Source organism: Pelodiscus sinensis, chromosome 22 (assembly GCF_052426305.1).
Source record: "Pelodiscus sinensis isolate ZL-2025 chromosome 22, ASM5242630v1, whole genome shotgun sequence".
NCBI lineage: Eukaryota > Metazoa > Chordata > Testudines > Trionychidae > Pelodiscus > Pelodiscus sinensis.
Window position 1 is genome coordinate 22,981,101 of NC_143073.1, and position 23,215 is coordinate 23,004,315.

Consider the following 23,215-nt stretch of genomic DNA (forward strand, 5'->3'; position numbering starts at 1 on the left):
GCGGCTTTTCGCATTTCTTCCGCCGTTGTTTCGGTTCTCTTTGTTAAATGGGTTGGCAGCCCCTGGTCTAGACGGTGCTGGGTCCTGCTTTGAGGGCAGGGGACTGGAGTCGATGACCTCTCGAAGTCCCTTCCAGTTCTAGAGTTCTATGATTCTATCTATCCCCAAATGCCCTCTCTAGCTCTATTTGTCTCTCTCACCCAGATCACCCTACTCCTGTGGTGGAAGCAAATGGAAGGACAGACCAGATGCCAGGAAATCTGTGGTTACTAACTCAGGCATGTAGATGGGGCTGTTGCTCTGCTGCGGGAAGAGCAGAGGAAAACAAAGACTCTCACTGGAATGGGGAAATGAGAACCGAGACTTCATCTGCTGGACAGCCGTCCTGCATCAGACCCATGGGCACAGCCCTACATGGATATGGAATTTGTATCCACATCTGCATTAGTGTCTAGGAGACGGATAGCTACAGATTTGCAGGGCACTACCTATGGGCCCATATAGCTGAATGCGCAGCTGCCTCCCTGCTGCCCCAGATCTGTCACATGCACCTGGAAGCACATGGAAGCTGCTTGTAATATTTTGATGACTATTATATATTGGGAAACAGCTAACAGTTCTGTGGCACCGTAGAGACTAACAAATAAATCATGAGCTTTCATGGATAAAATCCACTTCATCAGATCAGTTAGTAAGCTCATGATATAATATAGTTGTTAGTCTTTACAGTGCCACAGGACTGCTCATAGTCTGTAACTTTAAAAACAAACACAACTCCCCTTCTGAGATTTTATTATAGATTGTGTGTGTTTTTCTGATAGTTATGATGTTGTTTGCTTTATGTTTATGATGACTGATAGGAGCTCTGACACTCCAAGGACGAACATGGTATTAGGTCATAGAGAGTACACAATTGACTATAATACCCGTATTTTCCGATCTTCACAACAGACCTCAAAACCCAATAACTTTGAAGATCGTTCCCACCTAGCACTGGGAAAATCTTTGTTCAGTTGAAAAACACCAGTTCAAAATGACACGAAAACTTTCCTGAATTTGTGCTGATTTTTCTGAATTGTTTAAACGTTGAAGGAAAAAAACCTCCTCAAATTCTGGGAAAGAGTCAAAATGTTCCATTACAACGTTTGCCAATAGAAATGTTTTGATGTTTCTGTGTGAAGCTGCTTTTTGCTCGGAAATGTAATTTATTTTTAAGGCCTGGCAAAATGTTTTTAAAAGTGCTTAACAATTAAATGAAACATTTACTTTGAGCCAAAACAATTTTCCCCCAAGTTTTTGGATCTTTGAAAATGTTGACATTGTTTTGTTTTCGGTTTAACACAAGTTGATTTACCCCACACCTCATTGTGACCCAAACATTTCTGGGCTGGGGCAGGAGATTGGGGTGCAGAGGAGGTTTGGGGAAGCTAACCTGCTTCCTACTTCAGAAGACATTCAAATCTGCACTTGAAAGGGAATCCTCTGAACTGGCATTCATGCTAAAATTCGACACTCTCCGCAGGGGACTTAACAAACACTCAAGCTATCTTACCCATTACAAAGATAGCTTCCCCAATTATCACCTCTAATACTATTAACTCACAATCATCTACCCTTCCCCACCTCTAATATCATTAACTCACTGGCATTCACCTTCCTTCCCCCCCCCCCCTACATCCCCCTTCTGTTCTGAAATGTGATTTGTCCTTTTCATATGTGTTCATTTTTTTAACTGTATCCTTTGGTATATATGGTTGTGACAATTTTCTTCCACTATTTGATCTGAGGAAGTGGGTCTGGCCCACGAAAGCTCATCATCTAATAAACCATCTTGTTAGTCTTTATAGTGCTACATAGTCCTGTCTTTTGTTTCAGCTACACCAGACTAACACGGCTACATTTCCATGACTTCATAGGTGAGGCATGACGTTATGGTGCAAGCTGTGGTATTATTGTGTTGTGACATCACAATGGGTGTTGTGACATCTCAGCAGCTCTGTGACATCACTGTGGGGGGCCTTAGCACACTCCAATTGGCCGACCTCATTGTTGTGTTTGTACGGTGAGTGCTGTTGCCATGGGGACGAATCCAAGATGGCCGACGCCACTGTTGCTCTGGGCAACACATCTGCAAGCCCCTCGGGGTCCCGCCCTCAACATCAAGTTTAGTTGCCCTCCTGCCCATTCATCGCGAAGGTTCTTGCTCCTTGTCACTCAGGAAAAGCAGCCAATAAACTGCGAGAAGTTGCGGGACGACTGGAGGCCGCAGCCAATAGTTTAAGGGAGGAGGCGGGTTTAAGGAACTGTTCATGAATAATAGCTTAGAAGACGGTATGATTGACAGGCGCTTTACCCAATTGAAGTGTAGTGAAGGCGGCGCTGGATTCTACTCCGCTGATTGGGTATTAGCTAGGGTGGGATTATGTTGGGGTTTTAGCCAATGGGGTTCCGGGAGGCGCGGGGTTAGCGCATCTAGAGTCAATGAGTACGGAAAGTGGGCGGGAGAAAGACACAGCAATAGCCAATAATAATTCAGATGGTTCAGCTCACTCTACCAATGGGATTCCAGCTCCAATACAGGTACCAACCAATGGCATGATACGACAGGCGAGGCTGGTGCCGGAATAGCCAATGAGCTGAGAGGCAGGCGGGACTACAGTCGCCGTCAGCCAATGAGTGCGCAGCCGCCCCTGCAAAGCGGCCGAGGCCACCCCGCGCCGTCCTTAGAGCTAGAGCCGGGAGCTAAGATGGCGGCCGCCGACGGAGACGACTCACTCTACCCCATCGCGGTGCTGATCGACGAGCTGCGCAACGAGGACGTGCAGGTGCCAGCCGAGGCGGGGGAGGCGGCGGGCAGCCGCGGGGCGAGCGGAGCGCGCGGCCGGCGCCCAATCACTGTCCGCCTCCCATGCCCCGCTCTGCGCCTTGAGAGGCGGCGCCTGATTGGGTGGGAGCGTCGCATCGCGCTGCATGGGGGGGCCAATGAGGGGGGCGTCTGATCCCCCCCAGCTCCAAGGGTCAGATGAGAGAAGCCCCGTGATTGGCTGAGCTGCTCCTTTCATTCCAGGCTCTTTTCATTTACCCCGGATCGCTGAGCCCTGATTGGCCGCGCGGTGTCGGGGGGGGGGGGGGGGGTGGAATCACTCCTGGTCCTTGGTTCACGTGACCTAGGGTGTGGCGCGAGGGGGTGTCTGATTGGCCCCTTCCCGGGTATATTCTCCCAACCTAGCCAATCACAGGCTCTGACTCCTCCCCTCCAGGGTTGGGTGGGTGGCAGGAGGTTGATAATTGGCTCCCTGACCCCACAATATACCATGCCCCGCCCCAAGTCTGGCCAATCACAGAGACCGCTGCAGGGTGTACCCTGACAAATGGGGTTCTCCCTGGGGGGCTCCCTGTGGTCTAGTGGGGGGGGGGGCACTCATCCTTGCACACTCTGTGATTGGCTGGGGGAAGTGTCTGTCACGAGGCGCCTGTCCCTGTGGGAGCCAATCCCGGGTCTCCTCAAGGAGATGCTGAATGTGGCTGGTGCTGGCGCACCCCAGGACAGGTTGGCTCCCTATAGCCAATCGCAGGGGCGTCCTCCCCATCAGCACCTTACTACGTGCCACCATGACTTGTGTCCCAAGTTTGCAAAAACCTGTGCCCCGCGCTCTCCTCCCCCCCCCCCCCCCGCCACTGGTGAGCTGCTGCGGTCAATTGGCTGGGGAAGGCTTTGGTGTGATGAGGGCACTTCCCCCGCGGGAACATGTCCTGGGACTAGCCCGTAAGTAGCTGCCTGATTGGAAAAGTTTCTGCTTTATAACCATGGTACATATGGAGAGGGCACAGTCCTGTGGTCACTTCCTGTTTGGGGGAGAGGGGGCTTGGGTTCCAGACTAGGGGCTTGTTGCAGGGGGTGCCTGTGGGATCAGGTAGTTTGTGAGCTGAGGCTGAGGGTGGTGGGAGATGGAGGACATGGGAGCAGAGCAGAAGTTTCCCAGTAGGGAAGGGGGTTGCCTGTTGGGTGAGTGGAGCTAATGGGGGAGGGTGTTAGATCCACATATGACTTTTTAGGACCTCATTGAGGGTTTAAGCACATACCTAGGGGCGAGCAGTCTGTCTTCTCCCAATCCCTTCTCTCCCTGGCTATCTCCAGGGAGTCACTCCCAGGGTGGGTGTGTCAGGAAGATCAGAACTGGCCAGACAGGATGCCCCGGTGGTGACATAGTGAAAGGGAGTGGGAGTACACCCTGCAAAGGGGAAGGCCTCTGGGCTGCATGTAGGATTGGGATAGGGAGTATGATTTATTGGTTAGAGAAGAAGGAGACCCAAAGTGCAGGATTCCTGGGTTCCCTTCCCAATGCTGGGAAAGGTTGTGAACAGTATTCCCTGTAAGCTCAAGAACAGATTCAGATGCCATGCAGCTGAGTAGCAGAGCGCCCACAGCCGCCAGCGTGTGTTTCTACTGGTGGTGCATATCTGCACATGCCTTGTGCAGAATACATTTTGTCATGTGCACCATTTTTTTCCCTCTAAGGGATCATTGGTTGTGTGGGTCTAGATGGTAGATTAGGACAAACTGGGAGCTGGGACTCCTGGGTTCTAGCTACAGCTTTGGGAGGGGGATAGGGTGTTGGGCATTAGAGCAGAGGACTCCAGTTCTTTTCCCTTCTGAATGCAAACATTTGTCCACTGTCTATGGGCTTGTTGGCTGCGTAGCTTGGAAGAGAGCCCAACCTTCTCTGGAGTAGGCAGGAGGGCGTTAAATTAACAAGGAAAGGGGCGGATAGAAAGAGGGAAGATACAGGCACTGAGCCCAGACTTGAGATGCTGAGAACAAAATCGAGGAACGAAAGGATGTGAAGCGAAGAAATTCTTGACTTGTCGTTGCTCTAACTCCAGGTGCTCGGGTTACAAACCAAGGGAGCTGGAATGACGCGTTTCTGAGCATACACTCGATTACTGAAACCCCCCGGGATGAGTTGCACACCTGGAATGTCACAACCCAGTATTTCTCAGCCTGAGGCCCTGTGGCGGACCGGGCCGTGTCTGGGCACAGCTGAGTGCGTCCGCTCAGGGCGAATTGCTCAAATCCGGGGCTCCTTACAGCCCCCGACTGGCGACCTCTCCACACAGGCCAAAAACCAGTTTCACAGAGCGCTTCAGCAACCTGCTTGAAGCCTCCCGAGCAAAATCCCTCCGACACCCCAGCAATATCCGTGCCCCAGATGGCCCCGGGCCTCATACACAGGTGAGGGGTCCTAGCACCCAATCCCACCTACCCCGAACAAGTTCTGTCCGGTTCCAAGAAACCAGCCACAGATCCCTGGTCAATTTACCCTCTGGACCTTACCCACAAATCACGCTGGGCCAATCCTTTAGAATCTATATCTAAAGGTTTATTATTACAAGAAAGAAAAGCATGAGAGTAAGGTTATTAAAGTACAGTACGTTACATGCACCGAATCTCCCAGTTCTCGATGCAGGCTCTAGCAGAGATGTTGCAGCTGCTGGTTTAAAAGTTCTTATTGCACATCCTGCGACCAGGATGGGTTCACAGGTCTTCCGGGCTCTTCAATCCCTGCAGTGCTGCCTCTGGGATGAAGTGCTGAGCTGAGAACAAAATGGCATCGACCGCATGGCCTCTTTATACTCCTTCCTGGCCTCTTCTAGTATGTAGCAGGTCACCTGGTCCTCAGCCTCTCTGTGTTCCCTGCTGGCTGCTCTCAGGACAGCCCCCATTCTTTGGGTGTGTCTTTGGCCCATTGAGAACCATTGTTCCACAGGTAATTAGCATGTTCACAGGCTCCACAGGCTCGGCCCTGCCCAATGCTTAACCACATGCAGGGAAATCTTCAGTTTCCACACAGATTACAGATCTACACACACAGACATTATATACTCACATAAACAGTGTACACAGGATCAGAAAACAACAAGCTCCCATTCAATACCCCACATGGCTCCCTTTCATACAGATTTCTGGGGCCAGCACCCCCACCTAGGGGTGCAGCAGCGATCTGGCTGCTTCCCTCCAATTCGGTAATGTGACAGGCCCTTGCGCTGCTGGAGTCCCCACACTGTATGAAAGATCTGCAGAAAGCGGTGGTTACCACAGAATGATGGTTTCCAGCTTGTGCTCCACAGGTCCATGAGGTCCCCCAGACAACAGCTCAGATTTTTCACCTCCGTGTGAAATTGTTTAGGGGTCTGCGAATGAAAGAGGCTGAAAACCTCATTTATAAATGATTTAGGAAGGATCAGAAGGGCACTCAGAAATGCCATTGCCTGTTCAGAGTCACTGTAAGAAAAAGCTCTTGAAGGGATCAGCAGAGGCAGTGCAAGATAGGAAAGTAGTTGAGGTTGGCTGTTGGCCACCAGACCACACTGGTGAACAGAATCTGGAATGTCCAGGGGAAAAGACATTGCTTTCCCACGGGGGCTTCAGTTCGATTATACGCTGCGTCATTCAGGCTGCTGGGTCTAAAGCATCGCTGGAATTGAAGTGCTAGAGGCAGCTTTCTAACTCAAAACGGGTTGCATCGAACGTGGGGGGATTCTGTATTAGCCCTTCTCATTCAAGGGGAACTGATCACAGACCTGAAAACTATTTGTAACTTAAGTGCTGGTGATCGTGACTTGGCCACATTTATAGTCTACAGACAGAATAAAACCCACGTCACTGAGAGACGGGTTTTACTTGGTGCTTTGAGAGCCGGTTTCACAAAGCTGAAAACAATAACAAGCCAAATCAACTGGGGGGGGGAGGGGGGGATTAAATCGGGAAATGTAACTGATAATTGGGCACTGTTTAAGAACTCTTTGATGCCTCAAAAGCCCCAATAAAGGAAGAAGGCCGTATTTGTTTAAACACATAAAACCTCATGTGGTGTAAAAGGAAAATGAAGGCAGCTATCAAAAATGAAAATTACACGTTGGAGGATGAAAAGTGAACTGTAGAAAATTGATAAGGGAAGCAAAGGGAGACAAGGGGGAAACATTTGTCCAGAAGAGTAATTGGAGGCTTCTTACAGGTTGAGTGGTTGGGTTCCCAAGTGCTTTTTGAATAGCCCGTTTAAAAGGAAAGCTGAGTTGAATACGGTGTGTTCAGGCCTGCACTTAGGAGTTTCTGAAAACTTTGACAGATTCAGCTTTTGTGTTCTATTTCAAACTTTGACTAAGAGGCTGCTTGTCCCTGCAAAGAAAAAAAAATCAGGAGGAAAAAAAAAATCTAACATCTGAGGTTAAGCTCTGGAAATATGCCTCAGTAGGTCACGTACTGTATTAAGGACTGGCTGCTGCGGGGACGGAGAACTTGCACTTCTGTGTGAGGGATTATTTAATACAAATGCACATGCTGTTTTGTGTGAGTAATTAAATTCCAGGCGCCATCCTGATGCAGCCAGAAGTGGCTTAGCTGGTGAATGTGCCTTGCTCAGTCACCTTTTCTAACACATTGCATGTGCAATTAATAAGTTTCTGAAAATACTGTGCTCTGGAGTTGCTGATATCCGTGTATATGGCTGACGTCCCCTCTGAAGCAGCAAAAAGATCCATTAAGCTGCAATCTGTGTTTTAATGGCCCAGCGAGAAGGCACCTTTCTTTAGAAAGTGCCAGCAGTCCACGTGGAAAGTTGCTTTAATTTGGTGGTTGAAATGGAGGCTTCCTGCTTGGGGATTTAAATATTGGTTGAAATCGCCGTGTTCTGGGGTCTGACTTAGGTTTTAGCCTAGCGCCCCCTTCCCCATCCGCGCCGGTCGCCTGGGTCTCACCCACTCTCCCCTCTCCACAGCTACGTCTCAACAGCATCAAGAAACTCTCGACCATCGCCTTGGCCCTCGGCGTGGAGAGGACCCGGAGCGAGCTCCTGCCTTTCCTCACAGGTAGCCAGAGGGCTCCCAGACTCCTGGGTTCTCCCCTCGGGGCTGGGAGGGCAGTCGGGCAAGTAGGTTGGATCAGGGGGCTCTGGGATCCGGGACTTCTGGGTTCCCCCTTCACTTTGCCCTTCAGTAAAGCACAGCTGATCTGTGCTGCTTAAGAAGAGCATAGCAATAGCCAGTATTGGTGGCAGAGAGCAGGGCTATGGGCGGGGCAGGAGGGGGGGCTCTGCCCCCGTCAGGACAAGAGCAGGCTCTGGAATGTTACTGGTGATCCCTGCGCCCTGGTGAGTCTGGAGGCACCTGCCAGCTCTCGGTTCCCCTCTAACCCAGGCGTCTGGCCCGGCCCCTTTCCAGGGCGTCTGTTGCCCCTTCCTCTCCCTGCTCACTCGCCATGTCTCTTGCAGATACGATTTACGATGAGGACGAGGTGCTGCTGGCTTTGGCTGAACAGCTGGGGACCTTCACCACTCTGGTCGGGGGGCCCGAATATGTGCATTGCCTACTGGTAGGTCAGATCCCTGCCCCCTAGGGCATGGGGCCTCGTTATAGGGGACTGGGGGTCAGGACACCTGGGTGGACAAGAAAAACCAGGATAAGAAGCAATGGGCTTAAACTGCAGCAAGGGAGCTTGAGGTTGGACATTAGGAAAAGCTTCCTGCTGGTCGGGTGGTTAAACACTGGAGTAAGTTGTCTGGGGGGGACGGGGGCGGTTGGGATCTCCATCCCTGGAGATATTTAAGAGCAGGTTAGATAAGAACGGCCAGGCTGGGTCAGACCAAAGGTCAATCCAGCCCAGTACCCTGTCTGCCCACAGTGGCCAATGCCAGGTGTCCCAGACGGAGTGGATCGAACAGGTAATGATCAAGCGATCTCTCTCCTGCCATCCATCTCCATCCTCTGACAAACAGTGGCCAGGGACACGGTTTCTTCCCCAGACTGGTTAATAGCCATTTATGGACCTAACCTCCATGAATTTATCTAGTTCTCTCTTAAATCCTGCGATAGTCATAGCCTTCACAACCTCCTCAGGCAAGGAGTTCCGCAGATTAACGATGCTCAAATAAAACTTCTTTTTATTTGTTTGAAATATGCTGCCCATTAGTTTCATTTGGTGGCCCCTAGTTTTTCTATGACGGGAACAAGTAAATAACGTTTCCTTATTCACTTTCTCCACCCCACTCATGATTTTATAGACCTCTGTCCTGTCCCCCTTAGTCTCCCCTTTTCCAAGCTGAAAAATCCCCGTCTTTTTAATCTCTCCTCATATGGGACCCGTTCGAAACCCTTAATCATTTTAGTTGCCCTTCTCTGAATCTGTCAGGGGTGAGCTAGTCCAGTGTTTCCCAATTTTATTTGGCTGCGAAACCCTTTTTAGCTTGTAAGAATTTCAAGGTTCCGAGCCAAAATACGACCCACCATGATTTGTCGAGCAAAAAAAAAAAATCCCCCACGCCGAGTCCTGCCACAAGTTGTCTGTCTCTTTAAGAAGGGGGCGGGGGAGTGCTGGGTTCTCGCGGAACCCTTACTTTCGTTTTGTGGAAACCCGGGGTTCTGCAGAGCACCCATTGAGAAACACTGAGCCTGGTGTTCTAGGATTCTCTCCCCAGCTCTCAGTGGGGTCCAGTGGGTTTGGATGGGAGGGGCTGGGGGCTAGGACTCTGGGATTCTCCCCCTCCCAAACAGGAAGGGGAATCATTCCAGCCTCCCTCTCCCTACCCCGCAGCCCCCCCTGGAGAGCCTGGCCACGGTGGAGGAGACGGTTGTGCGGGACAAGGCGGTGGAGTCGCTGCGCGCCATCTCCCACGAGCACTCGCCCTCGGACCTGGAAGGCCACTTCGTGCCCCTGGTGAAGCGCCTGGCAGGGGGGGACTGGTTCACCTCCCGCACCTCGGCCTGCGGCCTCTTCAGCGTCTGCTACCCTCGCGTGTCCAGCTCGGTCAAGGCGGAGCTGCGGCAGTGAGTGAGGCCTTGTGGGGCTGGGAGGGGGAGTGCCTGGGTTGGAGGGAGGGTTGTGGGGCTGAGAGCCCTGGGGCGGGTGGGGCTGGGAGGCAGACCCCTGCAAATCTGTGGACGTCCCCCGGTAGCCGCAGGTCGCTTTTGTGGTTGTGGACGTGGATGCGACTTCTGTAGCTAGAGCCCTGCTGATTTGCAGATCCTTGCTTTATACCCATGGATACGGCTTGACGTTTTAGGTCAGTGGTCCCCAACGCGGTGCCTGCCGGGACACTTATGTGCGCCCGCCGAAACATCTGGGCTGGCCCCGCCCCTGTCCGTGGCACGTGCGTGGTGCCGGCCCTGGGCCCAGGGTGCGTGGGTGGCCCCCATCCCTGGGCGTGCCGCACGTGCGTAGCCCTAACCCCAGAAGTGCAGCGCCTGAGCAGCCCTGCCCCCGGACGGCTGGCATGTGAGCGGCCCTGCTCCTGGGCAGCCACGAAAGGTTGGGAACCACTGATTTAGGTAATCTACTCGTCACAGGCAAGTAGATTATAGCCTGGCACAGCACCGCAGCGTGATCAGCGCTTGCACAGCGTGGTCTGCGCATGCACAGCGTGCTGAATCGCGCGGCTGGTGAGCGGGGCTCGCTGCGGCTTGGCAAGCCCTGCCCATGGATATCCGCGGGTCGCTTTCGTAGGTGTGGGTACAGATTTTGTATCCATGCGGGGCTCTGTTTGTCGGCTCTTTGGGACTAACTCCCGTTATGTCATAATCCGTCTCCATAAATGGATCAATCTCCATCTTCTTATTGGAGGCATCTGAGATTCACCCACCTGTGCTGGGTGCCATCTGAGGGGCGGGGTGCTGGGTGAGGTGGTCCCAGGGGGTGGAGAGAAGGAGGGGGCGGGACATGGGGCTAGCAGGGCTCGTGGCGATGCCCCAGTGCGGCAGAGAGGGCGGGATCCCAGGTTTGATGGGCCCAAGGGAGTGAGGCGGGGCAGCAGGGAGGGGCCCCTACAGGCATCTCACTCCCCGTCCCCGACAGGTACTTCCGGAACCTGTGCTCCGACGACACCCCCATGGTGAGGCGGGCGGCGGCCTCCAAGCTGGGCGAGTTCGCCAAGGTCCTGGAGCTGGAGCACGTGAAGGGCGAGATTATCCCCATGTTCTCCAACCTGGCCTCGGACGAGCAGGTGAGCCACGGGGGCTGGGGCCCGGAGCTCCTGGGTTCTCTCCCTGGCTCTGGGAGGGGAGCCAGGTCTGGTATTAACCCCGTCCCTGCCGCTCTCCCGCAGGACTCAGTGCGCTTGCTGGCCGTGGAGGCTTGCGTCAATATCGCTCAGCTCCTGCCCCAGGAGGACCTGGAGTCCTTGGTGATGCCCACGCTACGGCAAGCGGCCGAGGACAAATCGTGGCGGGTCCGGTACATGGTGGCTGATAAATTCACAGAGGTAAATGCTGCTTCCTCCTCAGGTCAGCCATCTGTGGTGACCTAATCTTGCAGGGGCTGCAGGGCGGGAGTGAGGGGCACGGGCAGGGCTGGGGGAGCAGCAGGGGCTGCAGGGCGGGAGTGAGGGGCACGGGCAGGGCTGGGGGAGCAGCTGGGGCTGCGGGGCGGGAGTGAGGGGCACCGGCAGGGCTGGGTTGGCAGGGGCTGTGGGTCGGGAGTGAGGGGCACTGGGGGGACGGGGGGGGCAGGGGCTGTGGGGCGGGAGTGAGGGGCACCGGCAGGGCTGGGTTGGCAGGGGCTGTGGGTCGGGAGTGAGGGGCACTGGGGGGACGGGGGGGGCAGGGGCTGTGGGTCGGGAGTGAGGGGCACTGGGGGGACGGGGGGGCAGGGGCTGTGGGGCGGGAGTGAGGGGCACTGACAGGGCTGGGGGGGCAGTGGGGCGGGGGGGTGCCTGCCGGTTTGTCCTGTGCTGAAATTGACTGGTTATTGATCTGAACTCTGACCTACTGACCCCCTGCCCCCCCCCCCCCCCCCCCCCACAGCTCCAGAAAGCCGTGGGGCCTGAGATCACCAAGACAGACCTGGTGCCGGCTTTCCAGAACCTCATGAAGGACTGCGAGGCGGAGGTGCGGGCTGCAGCCTCCCACAAGGTCAAAGGTCAGCCCTGGGTCCTGGGTCCAAGTGGGGGATTGGGAAGGATCAGGACGGTCCCCACAGCAGGAGCTGGACTCTTGGGGGGGGGGGGGGGGAGGACACGTAGCTGTGCGTCTGGGGGGGGGTGGGCACTGGCTGGGCTCCCCGTGCCCAGAGCCCTGGGTGATTGGCTGGTGGATGGAATAGATGGGGGAGGGTCCTGCCATGCTGGGTGGGGTGTCGGTCTCTGAGCCTGGCCCTGGCCCGTGGAGGAGTGTTGGGGGAGGGGTATAAATAGGGGGTAGGACCTGCCCTCTCCGCTGCTGGAGGGGAGTGGCGGGGGGAGCCCAGGTCCCTTGCCGCATGTCAGAACTCGGGTCCCCTGTGCCCTGCGTCGTGCTTTGGAAGCAGCTGGCCCAGCCCCCCGGGAGCTGCTCCTGCCTCGTTAACCCCACGGCCCATTAACCATCTGCCCTCCCCAGAGTTCTGCGAGAACCTCTCGGCCGACTGCCGCGAGAACGTCATCATGACCCAGATCCTGCCCTGCATCAAGGTATGGCCTGGGGGCAGCGGGGTGGGGCGGGGCGGGGCTCAGCGTGGAGCGCTTGCTGCTGGCCGGGGCAGTGAGTGTGTTTGGGGTGGGGCGAGGGGGTAGGAGCTCTGGGAAGGGTGGGGCCGTGTAGGGCATGGCGGGGTGGGGGCAGGGTGTGAGAACGGGGGAGGCGCACAGGTTGGGGGCAAGGGCAGGGGTACATGGGGGTGACCTGGGAGGCCGGGGGTGGTTCAGGAGGCTGGGCCGGGGAGTAAGGAGATGGCTGGAGGGGGAACGGGGGTGAAGAGACCAGCTGGGCTGGGGGTTTGAGGGAGGCATCGGCCCGTCGGCGTTAACACCCCCCCCCCCCAACAGGAGCTGGTGTCGGACGCCAATCAGCACGTCAAGTCGGCGCTGGCCTCCGTCATCATGGGGCTCTCGCCCATCCTGGGCAAGGACAACACCATTGAGCACCTGCTGCCGCTCTTCCTGGCCCAGCTCAAGGACGAGGTGAGCGCCCCGCCCCAGAGCCAGCTGCAGCTGTGGGCTGCCTGCCGGGCCTGTCTCGGGGAGGGGGGGGCCGTTTCCGGTGGGGGCTCCGGGTTCCCTCACTCAGCTCTGCTCCCCCCGCAGTGCCCCGAGGTTCGGCTCAACATCATCTCCAACCTGGACTGCGTCAACGAGGTGATCGGCATCCGGCAGCTCTCGCAGTCCCTGCTGCCGGCCATCGTGGAGCTGGCCGAGGACGCCAAGTGGCGCGTGCGGCTGGCCATCATCGAGTACATGCCCCTGCTGGCCGGGCAGCTGGTAAGGGGCTGTGGGCAGCGCGCCGGCTTTGGGAGCCAGGCTTGGGGGCAGGCCCAGAGGGTGACGACCTGTCTCGCTAAGCAGGGACGGGTCTGGGGAGGGCTCGGTGAGAGAATCCAGGCTTCCTGCCAGGTCAGAGCGGGCCAAGGTGGCCCTGTGGGACGCTGGGCTGCAGGGAGCCCTGGGCTCCGAACGAGGCTGGAGCTGGTTTCCCAGGGCCCAGACTGACCGGCTCTTCCTTGGCAGGGCGTGGAGTTCTTTGACGAGAAGCTGAACTCCCTGTGCATGGCGTGGCTGGTGGATCACGGTGAGTGGCTCAGGGCGCCTGGGTTTGAGCAGGAATGGAGCCGTGGGGGGCTGCAGGGTGGAGCCGTCCCAAGTGACCAGCGGGCAGAGCTGCCCCCTCTGAGCCGTGGCGGGACGTGGGCTCTAAGGGTGCAGGAGGCCTGGGTTCTGTGGCTGGCTGTGACCCCGTGTGGGTCTGTGCTTAGAAATCGGGGCTCCGACTCCTCCCTTTAGACTGTGCTCTTCAGGGCTAGGCCTGCCTCGCTGACTGCAGCACCCGGCCGAATGGGCCCTGACCCCGGCTGGACAGGGCCTGGCACTACAGAGGCTGGCTCCTACTCTAATACAAGCCATTTAGCTGTAACTGATTGCCAGTGATCACCCTTTGGCCTGTCCAAGCAGAAGGGCTCCCAGATCCTCCGCTTGGGGCTTTATGGCCCCTTCCAATTGGTCCTCGTTGTCATGGCCAGGACGATCTAGATCCCTTCTCCCAGGGCATCCGGTTCACAAGAAGCTGGTCAGTTTCAGGGCAGCTTTGCAATTGACTAGCCTCTTCAGCTCTGTGTCTGGCTCAGTGCTGTGGGCCCCAAACCTTGTCTGTTTGTCTGCCGCTGTGCTGGAGAGGGGGCCAGTTTGTGGGGGAAAATGCTCCTGGAAGGTGTGACTGGGGGCAGGGGTGAGGATTCCCCCCCACAGCGGGTGGGAAAGAGGGCTAGAGAGTAGCATTAGACCTGCCTTTGCTTTTCCGGAGCAGGGTTGGAAATGGGGGGGCACCCCCTTGTGGGTGTGGCATTACATAGGACTTTGCCGCGCTCCCCTCTCGCCTCCCCAGCCCTGTTTCCCCCAGGTGGGTGGTTAATGCGCCCATGTTTCCCACTCCCGGGGAGGCGGAGGGCTTAGAGGCAAAGCCAATGGGGGCCTGGAGCATCTGCGGGGCGCCAGTCTTGATGAGCAAAGGGCGTTTCAGTCTAGCCCGGTGGCCTGGTGGGTCTGCCGCCCGCGTCGTAGATTTCCCAGGGGCTCTGCGCCTGCATTTGAAACTCGTCGGGGCTCCACACGCACCCCAAGGTTGCAGAGCGCTGGGCCAGCAGGCAGAGGGAGCAGCAGGCAGAGTCCCAGCCTCCCTCCAGTGGCCGGGCTCAGTCCAGGGGGAGCTGGAGGACATGGAACAGCCTGTGCTGAGCCGAGGCCGCGCTGGGGATCTAATTGGACCCTTCTGGATGCCGACGGTGTAAATTGCTCAGCTCTTGTTGAAATGAGCAGCCAGTTCCAAGCCCTCTTGGCCGCAAACCCGACCCCTGGGGCTGGTGGGGATTTTTAATAGTGTCTGATGGGCTATTATGGACAATCAGCAAGTCACCGCGGCAGTAGGCACCTGCGTGTTAATTCCCAAAAGCATCAGGGCAAAATCCTGACCCGCACTGTGTGTTCCTCCAGTGCTTTGTGGGGCGCCCGACGAGCGCCGCTGAGAACGGGCCCTTTGGGGGAGCAAAGCCCTGAGGGGACTGACCGGGATCTCTCTAAAGGGGCTGGGGAGGGGCAGGAGTCTCTGAAGGCTCAGAATCCGGAGGGTGACAGCACCTGGCCCAGCTCCCAGGGTGGAGAGTGGGGGGGTCAGTCAGGGCTGGCACGGAGCCCCGGTGACCCCGGCGATGTGTTTTCTCCCCCTCCCCAGTCTACGCCATCCGGGAGGCAGCCACCAGCAACCTGAAGAAACTGGTGGAGAAATTCGGCAAAGATTGGGCCCACGCCACCATCATCCCCAAAGTGCTGGCCATGTCCAACGACCCCAACTACCTGCACCGCATGACCACGCTCTTCTGCATCAACGTGAGTGGGCCTGGGCTGTGCCGTGGCTCTGGGCGTGGCGGGGGCGTAGGGGTGGGAGCAGAGGGGGCTGGGCTCTGTTGCGGCTCTGGGCGTGGCGGGGGCGTAGGGGTGGGAGCAGTGGGGGCTGGGCTCTGCTGTGGCTCTGGGTGTGGCGGGGGCGTAGGGGTGGGGGCTGGGCTCTGTTGCGGCTCTGGGCGTGGCGGGGGCGTAGGGGTGGGGGCTGGGCTCTGCCGTGGCTCTGGCCGTGGCGGGGGCCATAGGGGTGGGGGCTGGGCTCTGCCGTGGCTCTGGGCGTGGCGGCGGCCATAGGGGTGGGGGCTGGGCTCTGCCGTGGCTCTGGGCGTGGCGGCGGCCATAGGGGTGGGGGCTGGGCTCTGCTGTGGCTCTGGGCGTGGTGGGGGCCATAGGGGTGGGGGCTGGGCTCTGCTGTGGCTCTGGGCATGGTGGGGGCGTAGGGGTGGGGGCTGGGCTCTGCCGTGGCTCTGGGCGTGGCGGGGCCGTAGGGGTGGGGGCTGGGCTCTGCCGTGGCTCTGGGCGTGGCGGGGGCGTAGGGGTGGGGGCTGGGCTCTGCCGTGGCTCTGGGCGTGGCGGGGGCCGTAGGGGTGGGGGCTGGGCTCTGCCGTGGCTCTGGGCGTGGCGGGGCCGTAGGGGTGGGGGCTGGGCTCTGCCGTGGCTCTAGGCATGGCGGGGGCGTAGGGGTGGGGGCTGGGCTCTGCCGTGGCTCTAGGCGTGGCGGGTGCTATAGGGGTGGGGGCTGGGCTCTGCCGTGGCTCTGGGCGTGGCGGGGGCGTAGGGGTGGGGGCTGGGAGCCAGGACGCCTGGGTCCTGATTTGCGCCGTGGGCTCAGGTTCAGCGCCGGCGTAACGTCCCCTCCCCGCCTCCCCCAGGTGCTTTCGGAGGTGTGCGGGCAGGAGATCACCACCAAGCACATGCTGCCCACTGTGCTGCGCATGGCGGGCGACGCCGTGGCCAACGTCCGCTTCAACGTGGCCAAGTCCCTGCAGAAAATAGGACCAATCCTGGACAACAGGTACTGCCAAGGGGCGGGGCTGAGCTTGGGAGGAGGCTGGAGTCCTGGGGGCGGGGCAGAGGGAGGTGGGGCTCCCAGTTGCAGCTGTCCCCACCCGAGCAGCTGTGAAGGGGGGGGGAGAAGGGGTTCCCTGGGCCAGGGCTCCAGTCTCTTCTGCTCCTGCCCCCTTCGTGGGTCCCGCTAACCCCCTGCCCCCCGCAGCACCCTGCAGAACGAGGTGAAGCCGGTGCTGGAGAAGCTCACGCAGGACCAGGACGTTGACGTCAAATACTTCGCACAGGAGGCCCTGACTGGTACGGGGAGAGGCTGGGACGGGGTTGGGGGCTCCCTGCTGGGGGGGCTCACTGGGCCCTGCCCGGCTGATCCAGCTCGGGCCCGGTCTGGGGTGGGGGTGGTAGCTGAGGTCTGGAGCGATTCTCTCCCCCAGCTGTGGGGGGACTCACGTCTGCTGGGCGGGTGATGCTGTTCGGGGGTGTCTCGGTCAAAGGCCCCCTCTGCTGTGCACGGTGGGGTGACCAGAGCAGGGGAGACCCCAAGGGGTCAGAGTTCAAAGGGGAGGTTCTGGATGCTCTCTCCTCCCACCAGTGTCTGCCCCCCACTGAGTGGGCTCTGCCCCCCCATGGCAGGCAAGTCTAGGGCTGTGTTGGGGGGGAGGGGCTGCTGGGCTCCCAAGGGGCTGCTTTGCCCTCCCCCCCAGCTGGGCTCTAGGATTTTAGCCCGGGGAGGTGGGGGTGTTCTTGGGGGCTGAGAGCCGTGTACCTGTGGTCTGACCCTCTGTCTCCTCCCTGCAGTGCTGGCACTGGCCTGACCCTCAGGACACGCCCTGTCGTCTCCCTGATCTCCGGCCGCCGTCGGACCTTCGCTCCCCAACCCCCCAGCCTCTGTGCATGTGTATGAGCCCCTGTCGGGCGGGGGTGCCCGGCGGCCCAGCACTCCCCTCCTCACCCGATCAGCCACCTGCTCGGCCAAGGCATCGTGGCCCTTCCCCTCCAGCAGCTCCTCTCCTATCTGGTCACCTCCTCGTTGGGGGGGTGCAGCACTCGCCCCCCCCCCCCCTCCTCCACTCAGACACTGCAGCCTGGGGGCAGCTCCCGGAGTCCTCCATCCCTGTGCTCCTGCCCTCTGGTGCTGCACATCCCTTCCCTGCAGTTTCACTTCCCCCCCCCCCCGCCGCATGGGAGAGGGGGGCGGGTGGGGTAACATCAGCTCTGCCCCCAGCTGGCCCTGGGCTGTACAATGCCACCGCCGCCTGCTCTCCTCTGCGTTCCCTTCCTCCGGCAGCTTCCTCTCTCTCCTCCGCTGAAATCTGCCTCCGTCTTGTCCCTGCAGCATTAACCACCCCTGGACGCAGCCTGGCTGGCGTAGGCCCTGCCCCCCCCTTTTGGGAGCCCTGGGGGTGGGGCTAGTGAATCCTGCTGGTCCCCCAGAAGCAGAACTCACCCCAGCCCCAGAGCCTCCCTGGGGCAGGTTTCCAGCAGCGAAGAGAGGGGCCCTGCCGCTGGAGATGAGGTTTCTTTAACACCGCTCCGGTCAGTTTCACCCTGGGCTGGAGGCATCTCCCTCGTCAGTTTCACCTTTGGGCCGGGCGCAGGCGGCTGTTTGCCTCTGGGGCTGGAGGCATTTCTCAGCCCTGGGACACGGAGCTTTGAAATCCAGCCTGCCCCGGCCATCTCCCTGGTGCGAGAGGCTGATCGGAGCCTGGCCCAGCTCCAGCGGCTCTGCTACCTTCCCAGATCTGCCTGCCAGCCAGCCCTCAGCAGGTCTGATCCCTGCCCTAAGCCCAGGGAGCTGCCCCCAGAGGGTGGAGCCAGGAGCTTGCAGGGGAGGGGAGGCTGTGACCTCGCTCTGTCATGGAGCTAAAATCTGCTTGGTGTTCGGCTCCTGGCCTCTGCAGGGGTACGGAGCAGCCTTCCCCCCCACCCCCCAATCCTTCAGGTACAGCTGACGGGGCAGAATCCCCTGGGTTCCCGCCTGGGGGCTTCCATCCTCCCCCTGACCCTGCTGGAAGGTCCCGGGGTTGTGCCCCTCGCCGGGCAGGGCTGGGAATCGGAGCATCTAGTGCGGAAGGGGGTGTGACCTGTTGAAGTCAAGGAGTGTTTAGCTACCCCTGCTCCCACCCTGCCACCAAATGCCTGAGCCCCAGCGGGACCCTCCCCTCCCCTCCTGCCCTGGTGGTCATGCACTGAGCAATGCCTGGAGGGTCCTCTGCCCCTTAACAAGCCCCACTCCCTCCTCACACCCTCAGTGAAATGTCACTTTAAATCCAATGGGGTTTTTTTGTGTAAACTTGTTTTATTATTTTTTCTTCTCCATGATTAAAAAAATGCTCGACCGTTCCTCTGTGGCAGTGGTGGGGGTAGCGCTGGGGGGGAGTGACAAAGCGCTGAAGCAACTTTGGGTCGTTCTGGGGGGTGTTTTATACAGGGAGCACTTGCCTGGTGCGGGGATGCGACTGTCTCTGGGGGGCACGGGTGCTGTTTATAATAGGGCCCCTTGCCCTGGGGTAGAGATGCAGCCACTGCTGCGGTGGAGTAGCCTTTTTCAAGGGCCAGAGCAAGGCAGCGGCTGAGAGGCCATAAAGGCGAATCCCGTGTCCTTTTGAAGCCCCCCAGGGCCTTGCTGGTGGCAAAAGGGGTTGGCTGAAGGTGCTGTGGGCTGGGAACGGCTAGGGCCGCAGGCCAAGCGCTGAGGGGCTTGGTAACCATTTCCGGGGAGGTCTGGCTCCCTTCTCCCGGACACGTGCTGCAGCAGCTGGGCCCTGAGGGCCAGTCCTTGCCCCCCACCCCCCAAATCAGCCAGATCCCCATCCTGGGACGGTGCCCCATTGGAGAGGAAAGGCCCCTCCTCGATTGCCCAGAGATCGGCTAACACCTCTCCCTATTAGTACAGCGCCCCCCCCCCCCCCACTGCGGGGGTCCCCTCCGAGTGCTGGCCGAGGTTCGCCCGCCGGCGTCTGTGCTGGGGACCGGAGGGCTGGAAATGGATCCCAGCTGGGGCGGTGGCCGGGCAGAGGGCGTTCACAGCGGAGCAGGGGTTGGGTGTTGGGCGTTTTTCCCACTTCCAAATTCCCCTCTTGGTTTGCCGATGGGTTTTGCGTTTGGGGACCGAGGTTTTTCAAAGGCAGGAATCGGCCTGCGCTGGTTTGTGGTTCGGTGGCCGAAAGGTCCCCAGTGTTTCTGTGGTTTGCTTGTCTGCTGCACCAGAGGGGGAAGTCTCATTTGTTGTATTGGGGGCGAGGGGGGGGGGGGGTTCTGGCTTATAGGCCGCTCCGATGCTGTAAATGAATTGGCACGTCTTAGAGTGGGGGTTTGAGCCCCGCTTGCCCTGAAACGCCCCGGTGGACCCAACCCAGCACTTCTTTCCTCCAGTTTTGTGGCGAGTTTCCCAGTCTGGTGCTTGGGAGCAGTGTGGGATTTCCTTCCGAGCCGTGCTTGCTGGCCCCAGGCAGGGCGTGGGGCTTCTGGTCTGGTTCCAGCCAGGGCTCTGCCCCCAGTCTGAGGGGAAAGGAGGGGGAGGGCAGTGATGTGGGAAAATGTCCATCTCTCAGCCCGGTTAGGGCTGGGCATCACCAGAGAACTCCCCTCAGTCCTGGCCTGGAATAGGGGATTCACCCCTGCAGCTCTGCCCCCTAGTGCTGCCCTGGGGCATTGGGGCCAGCCCAGCCTGCTAGGGGGAGCCCTCAACCCCTCTTCCTGCAGCGCGGCGGCTCCCCCTTCACACATGGGCCGGCGGGGCCTCCTCGAAAGCTGCCTTGAAGGCCTGCACCAGGGGCCTCCGCACGGCGTCCTGGAACTCCCTGCCCGCGAAGACGTAGAGCAGGGGGTTGATGCAGCTGTTGAGCATGGCCAGGCACTTGGAGAGGGGGATGGCCACCAAGCGCACGGCGCTGGGCATGGGGACTGCGGAGACCCTGGCCAGGGCCAAGGCGTGGTAGGGCGACCAGCAGAGGAAGAAGCAGACGATGACTCTGGTGATCACCACGAGGGACCTGCTGGACTTGGCCAGCCTCTTGCGCCTCATGGCCACCACCAGGATGGAGTAGGAGACGGAGATGACCACCAGGGGCAGCAGGAACTGGGAGAGGAAGATGAACACGGTCAAGATCTCGGCCTCTTGGCGCCTCCAGTCTTGGAAGATGTCCAGGTTGCTGCAGGAGCTCCGGTTCCTCTCCCAGGAGAGCTCGGAGAAGAGGAAGGAGCTGGGCACGAAGGTGGCCAGGGACAGGGCCCAGATGGCGGCACAGGCCACCCAGCTGAGCTGTGGCCTGCGGTGGTTGCGGCACCAGACCGGGGCCACCACCACCACGCACCGGTCCACGCTGATGGCGCTGAGCAGCAGGACCCCGCTGCAGAGGCTCAGGCCGAAAAGGCAGTTGGTCAACTTGCAGGCCACGGAGCCGAAGGGCCAGTCCAAGTCCAGCGCCAGGTAGAGGACGGTGACCAGGATGAGCGAGGTGGAGGCCACGTCGGCCACGGCCAGGTTGAAGAACCACACGGTGTTGGGGGTCCAGCGCAGCTTCCAGCCCGTGACCCACAGCACCGCCCCGTTCCCGGCCGCCCCTGCCAGGAAGATGAAGCCAAAGGCCACGGCCGTGGTGATCTTCATGGCCTGGCGCAGTGGTGTCTCCCCGGCCGTGGCATTCACGGGCAGCATTGCCCTGCTGGAGAGAGAGGATCATCAGAACAGCTAGGCTGGGTCAGCGCGAAGGTCCATAAGCCCAGTGTCCTGCCTGCCCACTGCGGCCAATGCCAGCTGCCCCAGAGGGAGGGAACAGAACAGGGAACCATCCAGCGATCCCTCCCCTGTCACCTATTCCCAGCCTCTGATACAGCCAAGCTGTTGTCCCTTGCTCGTGTAACAGCCATTGATGGACCTATCCATGAATGTATCTAGCTCTTCTTAGAACCCTGTTCAAGTCCTGGTCTTCTCAATGTCCTCTGGCAAGGAGTTCCACAGGTTGACTGTGCTGAGTGAAGAAAAACTTCCTTGTGTTTGTTTTAAACTTGCTACCTCTTAATTTCAGGTGGTGACCTCTAGTTCTTGTGTTATAGGAACAAGTAAATAATGTTTCCTTATTCACTTTTTCCACGTGTCATCATTCTATAGACCTCTATCCTATCCCCACTTAGGGTACGTCTAGACTACATGCCTCTGTCGCTTCAAATAATGCCGCTTCATTTAAATTTACATGGCTGCCGTGCTGAGCCGACAAACAGCTGATCAGGATGAGGTTTACCTGGGTGGTCGACAAATACCTTTGATGTCGCCACCCGTGCGTCCAGACTATCGCACTGAGCCGATAAACAGCTGATCAGCTGTTTGTCGGCTCAGCGCGACAGCCATGTAAATTTAAATGAAGCGGCGATTATTTAAATTGCTGCTTCATTTTCCTATGTCTGGTAGCCTAATCTACATGCCTCTGGCGACAGAGGCATGTAGTCTAGACGTACCCTAAGTCTCCTCTTTTCTAAAATGAAGGGTCTGTCTTTTTAATCTCTTCTCATATGGTCGCTGTTCCAAACCTGGATCATTTTTTGTTGCTACTTGGCCAGACAGGCCCCACTCTATAAGAATGCTTGGGCTTCTTCCAGCTCAAGGGCAGGATCTGCACTTGTCCTTGTTGACTTTCCTCAGATTTCTTTTGGCCCAATCCTCCAATTTTGTCTAGGTCACTCTGCAGCCTGGCCCTGCCCTCGAGCGTGTCTACCTCTCCCCTAGCTTCGTGTTACCTGCAGAGTTGCTGAGGGTGCCATTTGGCAGAAAAGGGCCTGGGGAGTCCAGTGGATGAGAGTCTGGTTAATGACATAGCAGGGTGCATTAAGAGGAGCATTGCCAGCTGATCTAGAGAAGCGATCGTTCCCCTTTATCATGACAACTTACTTTACTTAATAGCCTTTGCTGAGGGGCCTTGTCAAAGACTTTCTGGAAATCTAAGTTTACTCTATCTACTGTATCCCTCTTATCCACTTGTTTGTTGATTCCCTCAAAGAACTCTAGCCGATTAGTAAGGCATGATTTCCCTTTATAGAAACCGTGTTGACTTTCTCCCAACAAATTATATCATCCATGCGTCGGACAATTTTATTCTTCCTACGGTTTCAGCTAATTTCCCCAGTACTGACGTTAGACTTACTGGTTTCTAATTGCGAGGATCACCCTGAGAGAGATTTTAAAGAGTCCAGAAGAGGGCAATGAAAATGATTTGGGGGCTGGAGTATGTGACCTATGAGGAGAGGCTGAGGGATTTGGGCTTGTTCAGTCTGCAGGAGAGCAGAGTGAGGGGGGATGTGGTAGCAGCCTTCAGCTCCCTGAAGGGAGGTGCCAACAGGCTGGAGCGAAGCTGTGTTCAGGGGTGACAGATGGCAGAACAAGGAACAATGGTCTCGCGTGGCGCTGGGGGAGGTCTAGATTGGATATTAGGAAAAAGTCTTTCCTGAGGCGGGTGCAGCAGCCCTGGAACAGTTACTTGGGGTGGGGTGGAATCTCTGTCCCCAGTGGTTTTGAAATCCCAGGCTTGACACAGCCCTGGCTGGGATGGCTAGTTGGGTTGGTCCTGCGCTGGGCGGGGGCTGGGACTTGCCGATTCCTGAGGTCTCCTCCGGCCTGGGACAGGTGTGGGTGCACCAGGGATTTAGAGAGAAGCCATAAGAGATTCTGCTTATTCCTGATCCCTTCGTAACTCACACCTGCCCTCTGCTGTGGCTGCGCTGCCCTGAGTGGCTGTTTTCAGCGAGCTGGCCTGGCCGCAGTGACTCCACTCTCTGAGCAGCAACAGCTAAATCAGTCCCCAGGGTTAGCTGGCTGTGAAAGGCCCCAGGCTTTGGCTCTCTCCCTGGTTCCTGGAGGTGGT

General features: G+C 58.1%; 2 protein-coding genes across 2 annotated transcripts; one reads left to right on the forward strand and one right to left on the reverse strand.

Moving 5' to 3' along the window:
* The first annotated feature begins 2,657 nt into the window (after window positions 1-2,657).
* Window positions 2,658-18,701, forward strand: PPP2R1A (protein phosphatase 2 scaffold subunit Aalpha). The gene is made up of 15 exons (XM_075906911.2): window positions 2,658-2,825; window positions 7,776-7,866; window positions 8,268-8,368; window positions 9,587-9,819; window positions 10,844-10,991; window positions 11,094-11,249; window positions 11,791-11,905; window positions 12,364-12,434; window positions 12,789-12,923; window positions 13,047-13,220; window positions 13,467-13,527; window positions 15,181-15,335; window positions 16,223-16,365; window positions 16,567-16,658; window positions 17,157-18,701. The coding sequence occupies exons 1-15, from the start codon at window positions 2,673-2,675 to the stop codon at window positions 17,171-17,173; spliced, it is 1,845 nt and encodes a 614-aa protein (XP_075763026.2). The 5' UTR covers window positions 2,658-2,672; the 3' UTR covers window positions 17,174-18,701.
* On the reverse strand, window positions 18,697-21,022 carry LOC142819468 (chemerin-like receptor 1). The gene has a single exon (XM_089772350.1). It carries the CDS (start codon window positions 21,016-21,018, stop codon window positions 20,080-20,082), a length of 939 nt encoding a protein of 312 aa, XP_089628476.1. The 5' UTR covers window positions 21,019-21,022; the 3' UTR covers window positions 18,697-20,079.
* Window positions 21,023-23,215: the final 2,193 nt, after the last annotated feature.

Coding starts and splice junctions, on each gene's coding strand:
- PPP2R1A (XM_075906911.2), top strand. CDS start 2,673: ATGAGTGCGCAGCCGCCCCTGCAAAGCGGCCGAGGCCACCCCGCGCCG. Junction 8,369..9,586: donor AATATGTGCATTGCCTACTG/GTAGGTCAGATC, acceptor CCTACCCCGCAG/CCCCCCCTGGAGAGCCTGGC. Junction 15,336..16,222: donor CCACGCTCTTCTGCATCAAC/GTGAGTGGGCCT, acceptor CGCCTCCCCCAG/GTGCTTTCGGAGGTGTGCGG.
- LOC142819468 (XM_089772350.1), bottom strand. CDS start 21,018: ATGCTGCCCGTGAATGCCACGGCCGGGGAGACACCACTGCGCCAGGCC.